General features: G+C 42.6%; 1 protein-coding gene across 1 annotated transcript in view; it reads right to left on the reverse strand.

Moving 5' to 3' along the window:
* The window catches only part of PTPRJ (protein tyrosine phosphatase receptor type J), a gene marked incomplete at its 5' end in the record, with an annotated part of 146,073 nt that overhangs the window by 34,446 nt on the left and 99,146 nt on the right, over window positions 1-12,481 (reverse strand). Inside the window, one exon of the mRNA XM_080931497.1 lies at window positions 8,211-8,229. Coding sequence (XP_080787623.1) covers window positions 8,211-8,229 — 19 coding nt within the window. The remainder of the gene's footprint in view (window positions 1-8,210; window positions 8,230-12,481) is intronic.

A 12,481-nucleotide genomic window follows, 5' to 3' on the forward strand; every position in this document is an offset into this window, starting at 1 on the left:
AAGATCAATACATTAAGACACCTCACTACTCACCCATGGTCATAAAATTTTATTCAAAATTATTTCAACTCTCTGAATATCCCTGTACAAGGCCAAGTACGTAAGACTCCAAACCAATGGAAGCCATCTGGTTATTCACAGTAATACTAGCAAGTGAGTGGAACCTGGTTAAGTCCAATATTGAGGAGCAATGCCCAGGAACAGTAAAATACAAGGTAAGCCCTTATTCTCAAGGTGCTAGAGAAACCACAGGTGACAGTCTTCTCAGCATGAGCAGGATAATGCACCTCACCTGGAGGAGGTACAAATTCATCCAGTTCATAGAAAGGGAAAGAAGAGAAGGAGAAACTGAACACTAGGAATATCGTGTGAGCCCCTTCAGGCATGAGTTTCTTCTATAAATCGACGGGTTCACATATCACTGGGTGCTGCCACTTACAATCAATAACAAGTCATGAGAAGAAAGTGTTAACAGCTACATCAGAGGAATGAACAGCACCCTGGAGGGTAGTTAGCATTGTCCCCACCTCAGTACCAGCTGCTAAACGTGCATTTGTCACTCACTTTTCTCACCTGCTGGAGGATGGCTATGGCACCATTCTCAATAGCAAAAAGATATGCTAAGGGCTGGCTTGGTTTTTCATTCATACAGAGAATCTGAGCAACGTGGGGAAACAGACTACTTCATTTCAATAGTCATGGAAGGGGTACATTTTTACTAAATGTTTCCTCTCCGTTTACTGAAATAATACTATGGATTTTGCCCATCTTTTTATTAATGCCACATATCACGTATGCTCATGTGCATATGCTAAACAATCCTTAAATCACTAAGATGAATCTCACTTGATCACGCTGAAAAGTATTCAGTGTGCTGTTGAATTGAGTTTCTCATCTTTCAAAGACTTATTAATACAAACTTCCCTCTTAGAACTGCTTCTTGCCATATCCTGCATGTTTTGAAATACAGTATTTCCATTCTTTTCTCGAATGTTTTAATTCCTTTTCTTTTTTTCTTGCATTATTAGTTATGAGAGCATGTTACTGGTTTTCAAATGTGTGTCTTTTCTAGGCTTTGTAATAACTGATTTCTAGGTTTTACTTTAATGTGAGAGACACTTACAGTGCTCCCTGACTTCTTAAGTTACATCTTGTGAGATGTATTGTGTAGCCTAAAATAGGTCTATCCCAGACAGTACTCTATCTCCCGTGGAGAAAATACTTGGATGTGTCTCATAGGTTTCTTTAGTACAGACTATAATTGGAATTCAGTCCTTCTTTCCTATGTCAGCACTGTGGGTAGTTGAAACCGAGGTTCGCAACTCAGTACATACCCTTCTGAATGTAACATGAACACCTTTTCAATTTCTCACCCTGCCACCTGTCACAAGAGGGTGACTCTAAGCCTTAATCCAGAAATAAATTCTGGGGGCTACATCTAAATTCCACTCCCTAGATGTTATAGGCTAAATTGTGCCATCCCCCAAATTCATACATTAAAGTACTAAACACTGAGAGAGAGGGCTGTGTGACCACCAGGAGGACTCAGGACACAGACAGCTGAGCTTCCAGAACAGCCTGGCAATTGCTTCAGATGGAAAAACCAAGATATTCCAGGACAAAACCAAATTTACACAATATCTGTCCACAAATCCAGTCCTACAAAGGATGATCAATGGAAAAATCCAACACAAGGAAAGAAACTACACCCAAGGAAAAGCAAAAAATAATCATGAAAAAAAAACAAAAGAAGAAAAGCACACAAACATAAGTATACCTCTAACAACAAAAATAACAGGAAACAAGAATCACTATTCCATAATTTCTCTTAACACCAATGGACTCAATTCCCCAATAAAGACACATAGACTATCAGACTGGATACGTAACCAGGATCCAGCATTTTGCTGCATACAGGAAACTCATCTCAGAGACAAAGACAGACACTACCTCAGAGTAAAAGGCTGGGAAAAAGAAAAAAAAAAAAAAAAAAGAAAAAAAAAAAAACCTTCCAAGCAAATAAGCCCAGGAAACAAGCTGGAGTAGCTATTCTAATATCAAATAAAATAGATTTTCAACCAAAAGTCATCAAAAAAGATAAGGAAGGATACTTTATATTCATCACAGGAAAAATCTATCAAGATGAACTCTCAATCTTGAACATCTATGCTCCAAATACAAGGGCACCCACATTTATAAAAGAAATCCTACTAAAGTTCAAAGCATATATTACACCACACACAATAATAGTGGGAGACTTCAACACCCCACTCTCATCAATGGACAGATCATGCAGACAGAAACTGAACAGAGACACAGCAAAACTAACAAAGGTTATGGACCAAATGGAATTAACAGACATCTACAGAACATTTCATCCAAAAACAAAAGAATATACTTTCTTCTCAGCACTTCATGATACGTTCTCCAAAACTGACCATATAGTCGGTCACAAAACAGGCCTCAACAGATACAAGAACATCAGAATACTCCCATGCATCTTATCAGATCAATATGAACTAAGGCTTGTCTTTAATAACAACAAAAAGCCCACATTCACATGAAAGCTGAACAATGCTCTGCTCAATGATAACTTGGTCAAGGAAAAAATAAAGAAATCAAGGATTTTTTAGAATTTAACAAAAATGACAAGACTACACACCCAAACTTATGGGATGCAATGAAAGTAGTACTGGCAGGAAAACTCATAGCTCTGAGCACTTCCATAAAGAAACTGGAGAGAGCACACACTAGCAGCTTGACAGCACAGCTGAAAGCCCTAGAACAAAAAGAAGCAGATACATCCAAGAGGAGTAAATGGCAGGAAAAAAATAAACTCAGAACAGAAATCAATCAAATAGAGACAAAAAGAACTATACATCTTTGTAAATCAACAAAACAAAGAACTGGGGGAGTGGTTGTTTTTTTGTTTGTTTTTCTGATTTTTTTTTTTTTTTTGAGAAAATCAACAAGATCGATAAACCCTTAGTCAGACTAACTAGAGGGCACAGAGACAAAATCCAAATTAACAAAATCAGAAATGAAAGGGAGACAAAACAACAGAAACTGAGGAAGTTCAAGAAATCATCAGATCCTACTACAAAAGCCTATACTCAACAAAACTGGAAAATCTGGAGGAAATGAATAAATTTCTAGACAGATACCAGAGACCAAAGTTAAATGAGGATCAGATAAACCATCTAAACAGTCCTATAACACCTAAAAAAATAGAAGCAGTCATCAAAAGCCTCCCAACCAAAAAAAAAAAAAAAAAAAAAGCCCAGGAACACATAGGTTTAGTGGAGAATTTTATCAGACTTTTATAGAAGACCTAATACCTATACGCTCCAAACTATTCCACAAAATAAAAACAGAAGGAACACTACCCAACTTGTTCTTCAAAGCCACAATTATGCTCATACATAAACCACACAAAGACCCTACAAAGAAAGAGAACTTTAGACCAATTTCTCTCATGAACATCGATGAAAAAAATACTCAATAAAATTCTTGCAAACCGAATCCAACAACACATCAAAGCAGTCATTCATCATGACCAAGTGGGCTTTATCACAGGGATGCAGGGATGGTTCAACATACGGAAATCCATCAATGTAATCCACCATATAAACAAACTCAAAAAAAAAAACACATGATCCTCTCAGTAGATGCTGAGAAAGCATTTGACAAAATTCAACACCCCTTCATGATAAAAGTCTTGGAAAGATCAGGAATCCAAGGCCTATACCTGAACATAGTAAAAGCAATATACAACAAACCAGTAGCCAACATTAAACTAAATGGTGAGAAACTTGAAGCAATCTCACTAAAATGAGGGACTAGACAAGGCTGCCCACTCTCCCCCTAACTATTCAATAAAGTACTGGAAGTCCTGGCCAGAGAAATTAGACAACAAAAGGAAGTCAAAGGGATAAAAAAAATCAAAAAGGAAGAAGTCAAAATATCACTATTTGCTGATGATATAATATATACTTAAGTGACCCCAAAAATTCCACCAGAGAACTCTGACAGCTGAAAAACAACTTCAGCAAAAAAAAAAAAAAAAAAAAAATTAAATCAAACAAATCAATAGCCTTCCTATACTCAAAGGATACTCATGCTGAGAAAAAATTAGGGAAAAGATATCCTTCACAATAGTCACAAACAATATGAAATACCTTGGTGTGACCCTAACTAAGCAAGTGAAAGACTTGTATGACAAGAACTTCAAATCACTGAAAAAGAAAACTGAAGAAGATCTCAGAAAATGAAAAGATTTCCCATGCTCATTGACTGGAAGGATTAACATGGTAAAAATGACCATCTTACCAAAAGCAATACAATGTAATCCCCATCAAAATTCTAACACAATTGTTCACAGAGTTGGAAAAAGCAATTTTCAAATTCATCTGGAATAACAAAAAACCTAGGATAGCGAAATCTATTCTCAAAAAAAAAAAAAAATGTGCAGGAATCCTGACCTCAAGCTATATAACAAAGCAATTATGATTTAAAAAAAAAAAAAAAAAAAACAAGGCATTGGTACAGAGATGAGCAGGTAGATCAATGGAACAGAACTAAAGACCCAGAAATGAACTCTCACACCTACTGTCACTTGATCTTTGACAAAGAAGCTGAAAACATTCAATGGAAAAAGGACAGCCTCTTCAACAAATGGTGTTGGTTCAACTGGCAGTCAGCATGCAGAAGAATGCAAATTGACCCTTTCTTATCTCCTTGTACTAAGCTCAAGTGCAAATAGATCAGAGGCCTCCACATAAAACCAGATACACTGAAACTATTAGAAGAGAAATTTGGGAAGAACTTGAAACACATAGGCACAGGGGAAATTTTCCTAAACAGAACACCAACGGCCTATGCTCTAAGATCGAGAATTGACAAATGGGACCTCCTGAGATTGCAAAGTTTCTGTAAGGCTAAGGACACTGTCAAGAAAACAAAACAGCAGCCAGTAGATTGGGAAAGGAAGGATCTTTACCAATCCCACAGCTGAAAGAGGGCTAATATACAATATATATAAAGAACTCAAGAAATTAGACTCCAGAGAATCAAACAATCCTATTTAAAAATGGGGTACAGAGCTAAACAAAGAATTCTCAACTGATGAATACCTAATGGCCGATAATCACCTAAAGAAATGTACAACATCCCTAGTCATCAGGGAAATGCAAATCAAAACAACCCTGAGATTCTACTTCACACCAGTCTGAATAGCTAAGATCAAAAACTCAGATGACAGCAGATGCTGGTGAGGATGTGGAGAAAGAGGAACACTCCTCCACTGCTGGTGGTGTTGTAAACTGGTACAGCCACTCTGGAAATCAGTCTGGCAGTTTTTCAGAAATTTGGACATAGTTCTACCCGAAGACCCAACTATACCACCCCTGGGCATATACTCCAAAGATGCTCCAACATATAATAAGAACACATGCTCCACCATGTTTATAACAGCCTTATTTTATAATAATCAGAAGCTGGAAAAAACCCAGATGTTCTTCAACAGAGGAATGGACACAGAAAGTGTGGTACATTTATGCAATGGAGTACAACTCAGCTATTAGAAACAATGACTTTACAAAATTCCTAGGCAAATGGATGGAACTAGAGACTATCTTCCTGAGCAAGGTAACCCAGTCACAAAAGAACACACGTGGTATGCAGTCACCGATAATTGGATACTAGGCACATAAAGGTCTGAATACCTAAGAAACAATTTACAGACCTTAGGAAGCTTGAAAAGAAGGAAGGCCAAAATGTTGAAGCCTAAGTCCTTCTTAGAAGGGAGAACAAAACACCCACGGGAGGAGGTACCAGATCAAGTGGAAGAGCTGGGATTGAAGAGGGGATCTTTCAGGGGCTGCCTCACCTGGGAATCCACCCCATGTGCAGCCACTGGACCCAAACACTATTGCTGATGCTGGGAGGTGCTTGCTGGCAGGAACCAGATAGGGGTGCCTCCTCAGGGGTTCTGCCAGAGTCATGCAGCTGAGCAGGCTTGCAGCTAACCATCAGACTGAGCACTGGGACCCTGGTAAGGGTGCTGGGGTGGTTAGGGGGGAGAGTGAAGGAGCTAAATGGGGTTGTGGCCTCATGGGAAGAACAACATTGTCGACCAACCAAACCTTCCACAGCTTCCATTGACTATAACACCAACCATTGAGAGGCCCATGGCTCCAGTTACATATGCAGTGTCTGGTATCAATGTGAAAAGAGACCTTTGGTCCAGTGAGGGCTCGTGTTTTTTCAATGTAGGGAAATGCCAAGTCACTGAGGTGGGGAGGGTGATTGGGAGCTAGTGCACCTTCGTGAAGACAAGGAGGGGGAAGGGAGCAGGGTGGGTGAAGAGGATAACATTTCAAATGTAAATATAGAGTATCTAATAAAAAAAAAGTACCAAACACCAACACCTCCAAATGTGCGCATTCTTGCAAAACAGTGTGTCAAAGGCTTAAGTTCAAATGAAGTCATGAGAGTGGGGGGGTCTCTCCCCATAAAACCGCCATCCTTGTAAGAAGAGCAGATTAGTACATAGGCACCAGGGCTGAAGGCAGCCCCATGATGACACAGAAGACAGCCACCTGTGTGCTGAGAGAAGCTGACCCTGGGGAGAGAGAATGTAAACGGTGGGCATGAGGAGACCCGCAGACTAAGGCACAGCCCTTCCGTGGCTCCAGAAGTTCTCAGTTCCCAGGGGAAGCCTTCTGGAATGGCTCTGGAGTTTTGCTCACTGCCACTGAGAATTCAGTACCACTCCACCCTCTGAACTGGACTGCTCTAGAGAAGTGAAATTCTGCAGAGCTCCTGCCTACCAGTTTATCTACTGGGCTGATTCACAGGAGACAGTGCCTGTGTGGGCTCTACATTGTTTGTGAAAGTTCTGCGTATATGCTGCTTTTAACAAAGAATTGCCTTGTTAAAAGGGTTCAGTAAGTTCTGCCCTCTTTGTAAAACACCGTGAGATCAAGCCGGTCATTTTGTCTGGATGATACCTAGGCTTTGGGTTATTTTGTATTTTTGGTTGGTTGGTTGGTTGGTTGGTTTGGTTTGGTTTGGTGTAGTGTGGTTTGGTTTGGCTTGGTTTGGCTTTGCTTGGCTGGGGGAAAAAAAGACATTCCTAAATTTTAGGGACAAACACTACCATTTTTCCAAAAATATACTTTTTTTTAAAATACTAACTACTGTTATCCTTCTATAGACACAGTAAGGTCTTGATCCCAAAGCAGTGCTTTCAGCTGGACAGATTTAGCTATATAAGCCGTTACCTTGTCTCCCCATAGACCAGGGAAAGCACCCAGCTACAACTGGAACCCAGGCCTCCACACACCACTGGGGGCCAAAAGGAAAGCAATTTGATATAGATTTGCTGTTCTAAGGATGCCAGAACTTCGTGAGTATTGGGCAAGTGCCCAACCATGAGCTATAGACTCATTCCCAAAACCAGAAGACACAGGGGGCTATCTCTGCCTATAAGGGTTTCTGTAAGTCCACAGCACCATATTATACATGTAGTAAAACAGCAGCACAGGAAATGCTTGCAGAATAATGCCACATGAAATGGAAATAAGCAGCATTACAGTTCCAACACATTCATCTCACCCATGGGTGTGGGCTGGCAAAAGAAAACCACAGACAATCCAATGTTTTATGAACTGGTAGTTTTACTATGTCCCTCAAGCTGCCCCCCAAACTCCCTCGCTCAAAAGAATTTCCTGGTGTAGCCTCCCAAGGAGCTGGGAACAGTGCTGCATCTCTGCCATCAAGTTGAGAAAAAAGAGAATTTTTATAGTTGAGGTTAAATGACTAACAATATTCTTTTCACTTACAGGTTCTATCTTCATTCTATTTCTGGGGGGAAAATAAAAAGTATGTGGGGTTTGTTTTTTTTGGTTCATTGTGTTTCTATATGCATTGATGTTCTGCCTGCATGTCTGAGCAAGGAAGCTAGATCCTCTAGAGTTAGAGCTACAGACAGTTATGTGCCATCACTGGGAATCAAACTCATGTCCTCTGGAAGAGCAGCCAGTGCTCTTAACCACCCAGCCATCCCTCCAGCCCCATAAGTGGGTTTTTGATACATTTTCCCCCCTGTGGTTTTCCTTTCTTTATTCTCCCCCTTCCCGTTAATGTAGCTGTGTCCACTAGGGGGCAGTTGCGAACAACACAGGAATAGAAAGAAGCTAAGTACTCACCCGCACCTGCGCACAGGACCTGCAACGGAAAAGAAAAGGGAAGTCAGCAGATTTGTTCAGCCGTGAAAATGCAAATCAGAAACAGAGCAGTTGAGGACTTCACACTCGGTGGGTGCTGAGTGCATGAAAGGCCGTGGATAGGGCGTCTTGGGGCTTTAGACACAGGGAAAAGCACAAGTCAACTACAAAAGATTAACTGGGTTTTACTGCAGCCACTGGGCTACTGACCACAAAAACCAAACAAACCGTACTTTGTGTTTTTCACAGCTCCACTTGTGCCCCTGAAGTGAGCTGGTGCAGAAGGATGCAAAACAAGAAATGCAGACCACAAGCTCTTCCCCAGAGCCCCGTCCAGGGCCAGCCACTGCCGGAGCACTCGCCTGCTTCCGCCACTTTTTAATTGTCTGGTATGCAGCTCTGGGAAGGAGCAGAATTTGAGGCCTTACAGCCTTAGCTAACCATGCTGGTCCCTCAGCGGTGATGGCCGCCCTCCATACCACACATTATTCCCCACAGCCTAATGCAATTCAAGGCTGCAATGTCCCCCTGTTCCTTAAATACATGCTTTCGGTAACTGGAGTTTCCTGACTATGATGATTGAGAAAAAGAAAATAATCAAAAAAAGGAAAAATACCCCACAATTCCCCAGCACAATTAGAATAAAGACCCAACCTTAACTGCCCCAGCGGGTTCCTCTAGTCTCAGCCACACTCATGTTCTTGAAGCTGAGACCTTTACACATGAATTTCCTCTTGCAAATCATGCTGCCCCAAAACTTACTAATTGCCTAGGACCTGCCCAAATTGCCACAGACTCAGAAGTCTCTTCAGTAACCACCCAAGAAAGTTAAGCCACCCTAACTCTATCACCACTGTCTCCTCCACATGAGCAGAAGCACAGTACATACAGTAGGTGCTTAATAAGTGTCACAGAAAAGAACCAATTAGAGGAGGAGGAACAGAGTCCCCAAGATCCCCCAAAACTTTCCTCTGCCTCAACTCTCACGCTTAACCTTTCTCAACCCATCTGAGGGGTCCCAGCTGCTACTGCCCCTCAAGCCAGGCAATATGTCAATCAATGCAGTTTATAATGGACCCACGGGGAGGGAGAAAAACAGAAGAGTCTATGGCCAGCACAAGGAAGCAAGCATATTTTGCCCAGTATTTAAAAGCCAAGTTCAAAACCTCCACTCTTTAGGATGGTGGCTTCTGGCACCTGCCCATGATACATCTCTCCTTAGTGTCAATACACTATGGCCTCTCCTGGAATCCACTCATCTAAGGACCACCTGAAACCATCAAAGGCCTGCATCCTACCCGCCAATGGTTTGCCAAAAATGAGGTAATGAGAGGAATCTAAAAGTAACTCCAGTCACAGAGCACTGTCACAAATATTCCAGTAGAAAGCACCCACAAGGGCTAAGCATGCCTCTACAGAGCCAGTGCTGCGGCAGACAGCCTCCCAAGAAAGAGGACAGCAGCAGCCACGCCCTCAGAGGCAGGTAAACAGCAAAAGCAGACAAGAGTGCATGCAAAAGCAGAGTTCAGTGCCTCGAGACTTTCGACATGTGTCCCCTTAAGTCACCTGTACAGGTGAAAGGCAAGAATCATCTGCTGGGGAAAAAAGAGATCACAGCTCTGAGTCACTGCTCAGCATGCTAAAGTCAGTTCAGAGTGCTCTCAGACATGAACTCAGTCTTCCAAACAACTCATTAGTAAGGAGGTGACTAGTGAGGCCTAGATTTGAACCATGGTACTCAGACTACAGAACCCTGTGTATAACCAGCAGCTCTGCCACACTAGGGATTAGTGAAAATTTAAAAATTCATTATAAAAGATACTATATCCTCATGTTCCTAATAATAATAATTTTAAAAGGGGGTAAGAGTTCCCTGTGCTCTGAGGCAAACTGGGCCAGGTTTATCCTCCGAACCCTCCCAGAGGACCCTACACCACAAACAAGGAAGCCCAGATCTCTTTAGAGCTCATGGTGAAGCAACAGCCACTTCAAAGGCATACGGTTATCACCTCTTTACCAAATTCCCTCTCCACCTTTGCCCTCTCATCCTCGCCTCCTTGGACCTGACTTTCAAATAATGTCAGCCCTTTCCTCGGAAGCCAAAGGCACTAAGACTCAGCCTAAGAGAAGGGTGTCAGAGTCTGCAAGGGCCACTACCATGAGGTGCACAGAGGAAGATACTACGCTGCCACGGTGGCTTCCATGGGGTCTGCCTGTGATGCCTGTGGCTTCGGCAAGACTTTGAAGAACATCTATCTGTTGATATGGCTCCAGGAAGAGGATGAGCCAACCTTGAACCTTGAACTAAGTCAACCAGTAATCCAGACTCCTTGCCCAAGACCAGGCAACTACCTGCCTTTGCACCACCTGTTAACTATAGCAAGTTACACTAGTTCACGTAACAAAGTGAGGCTCACTGATGTTGACTTAACCTGCAACTGCACAGCAGAAAACACACATCTGAAAGACCAATGACTCCTCTTCCGATCAGCTCAGGTCAACAGAAGGCACAGTGAGGACCCCAGCTTCTTCCACAAACCAGACAAAAAGATACCTGTAAATGACATGTGCAAGGCACCTGGCCAGGTGGGCACTTCATATATACTTTGAAAAATGCCATCCTTCCACACGGAAGAAGAAGCCTGTGGTAATGACAGAAGATGGGTGTCCACCAACATTACTTTCAGGAAAGGGAGTCTGGGGACAATGTCCAAGTTGACAGCTAGATGGTGAGGACCACAGTTCCTGCTGCTCCTGGAGGAGCTGAGACTTCCCTCCCTCTGTCACCCTCCATCAGTCTCCACACACAGGGAAAGCAGTAAGCATTTCTCAGGCTCCTACAGGGAGTCCTCAGCATGCCCATGCCCAGATAGCTGTGGTGGCAACAAAAATACAAATGTCCACCCACAGAGAAGGACTGTGCTGCTTGGGTCACACAGTTCAAGATCAGATACTGGCTGTGCCCCAGAGGAGAAAGCCCGGGGAGAAACGCTGAAGACTGGAGGCAGGACCAACGCTTCCACTCCCCACTTCCCTCTGGGCAGAAATTAAAGTAGAGGATGAGGTATGCAGGGATGAGCTTGAGGTGGAAGCATGCCAAGCTTCAAGGTCTGACCCTCTCTGAGGCCCCCAGTCTTTCCCTCATAACCTAGTAGAACTGTTATACAGAGGACTAGGGAGTTCAACCTAGGGCTTAGGGCTCAAGGGGCACCAGACATCACAGGCCTTGCACCAGGGAACTGTTGAAGGTGTTGCAGAAGCACTATTTGCACAGCCAATAGGAAAAAATGTATCCACTGGCTATATCACATCGAAACAACCGAAAATCACTAGATCAAAAAGAGGAACAGAGCACTGACTCCTGATATATGGATGAATCTCAAAAAGATGGTATTGCAGGTAGGTGGCCAGACACATGACCCAACATAGTTCATTTATATAAAATATCCAGAGGAGAGACTTCACAGGGGCCACAGGGGCTGGAAAGGGAAGAGGCCTGATTACAAATGAACTCTATTTGTGGGTTTCCTTATGTGTGGTTCTCAGTGAGGACTGAGAAATGCAGTCATACACAGGGTGGGTGCACTAAATGTTGCTGAAATGTTCTTCCACACGGTTCCTCTGACTATTAAATAGATTCTCAGCTTTTGCACAGCCCCTCCCCACCATCAAGGGAGGAGAAATTTGTGAAAGAAAAGAAAAAGAAGGGAAAGGAGAAGAAAAGAAGAAACTCTTCTTCTTGCTCTACAACCAAGCCACAGAGACCTCACTGGGAACATGGACCTAAACCTTTCAAATTCTCCCCCAAATCTACATGGGACCACCACACACCAAAACAGACTCTAGCTCCTCCTCTTCCCCTATCTCTCTGGTGTGAGTTCCTCATTAACCCAGTTTCCCAGGCATAAGCTTTGGAACCCCTAAATGCACACAGGCACACACACACTTCTTCCTGGATCACCCATGGTTCTGATCCCCCAATTCCATGTTGTGTTCTGTCCTTATAATCTGAGGTCTGTAGAGCAGAGGCAGCTGTACCCTAGGCCTAAAGGCTTGTGGCATTTCAAAACCTCCTAAGACATCATCCACACACATTAAACTAACAAGAGCCAGAACAGGTGGTTATCTGCCGTTTGTTACTGTCCTGTCAGATTATGGCGATGACTCTATACAGAACCCTCTATTTGGAATACAAAACAGAATGATGCCTAAAGCAGAGCCTTCTGTGAACACTGAAAGTGAGTGAAGCCAGA

This window comes from Micromys minutus (genome assembly GCF_963924665.1).
Source record: "Micromys minutus genome assembly, chromosome: 17".
Classification (NCBI taxonomy): Eukaryota; Metazoa; Chordata; class Mammalia; order Rodentia; family Muridae; genus Micromys; species Micromys minutus.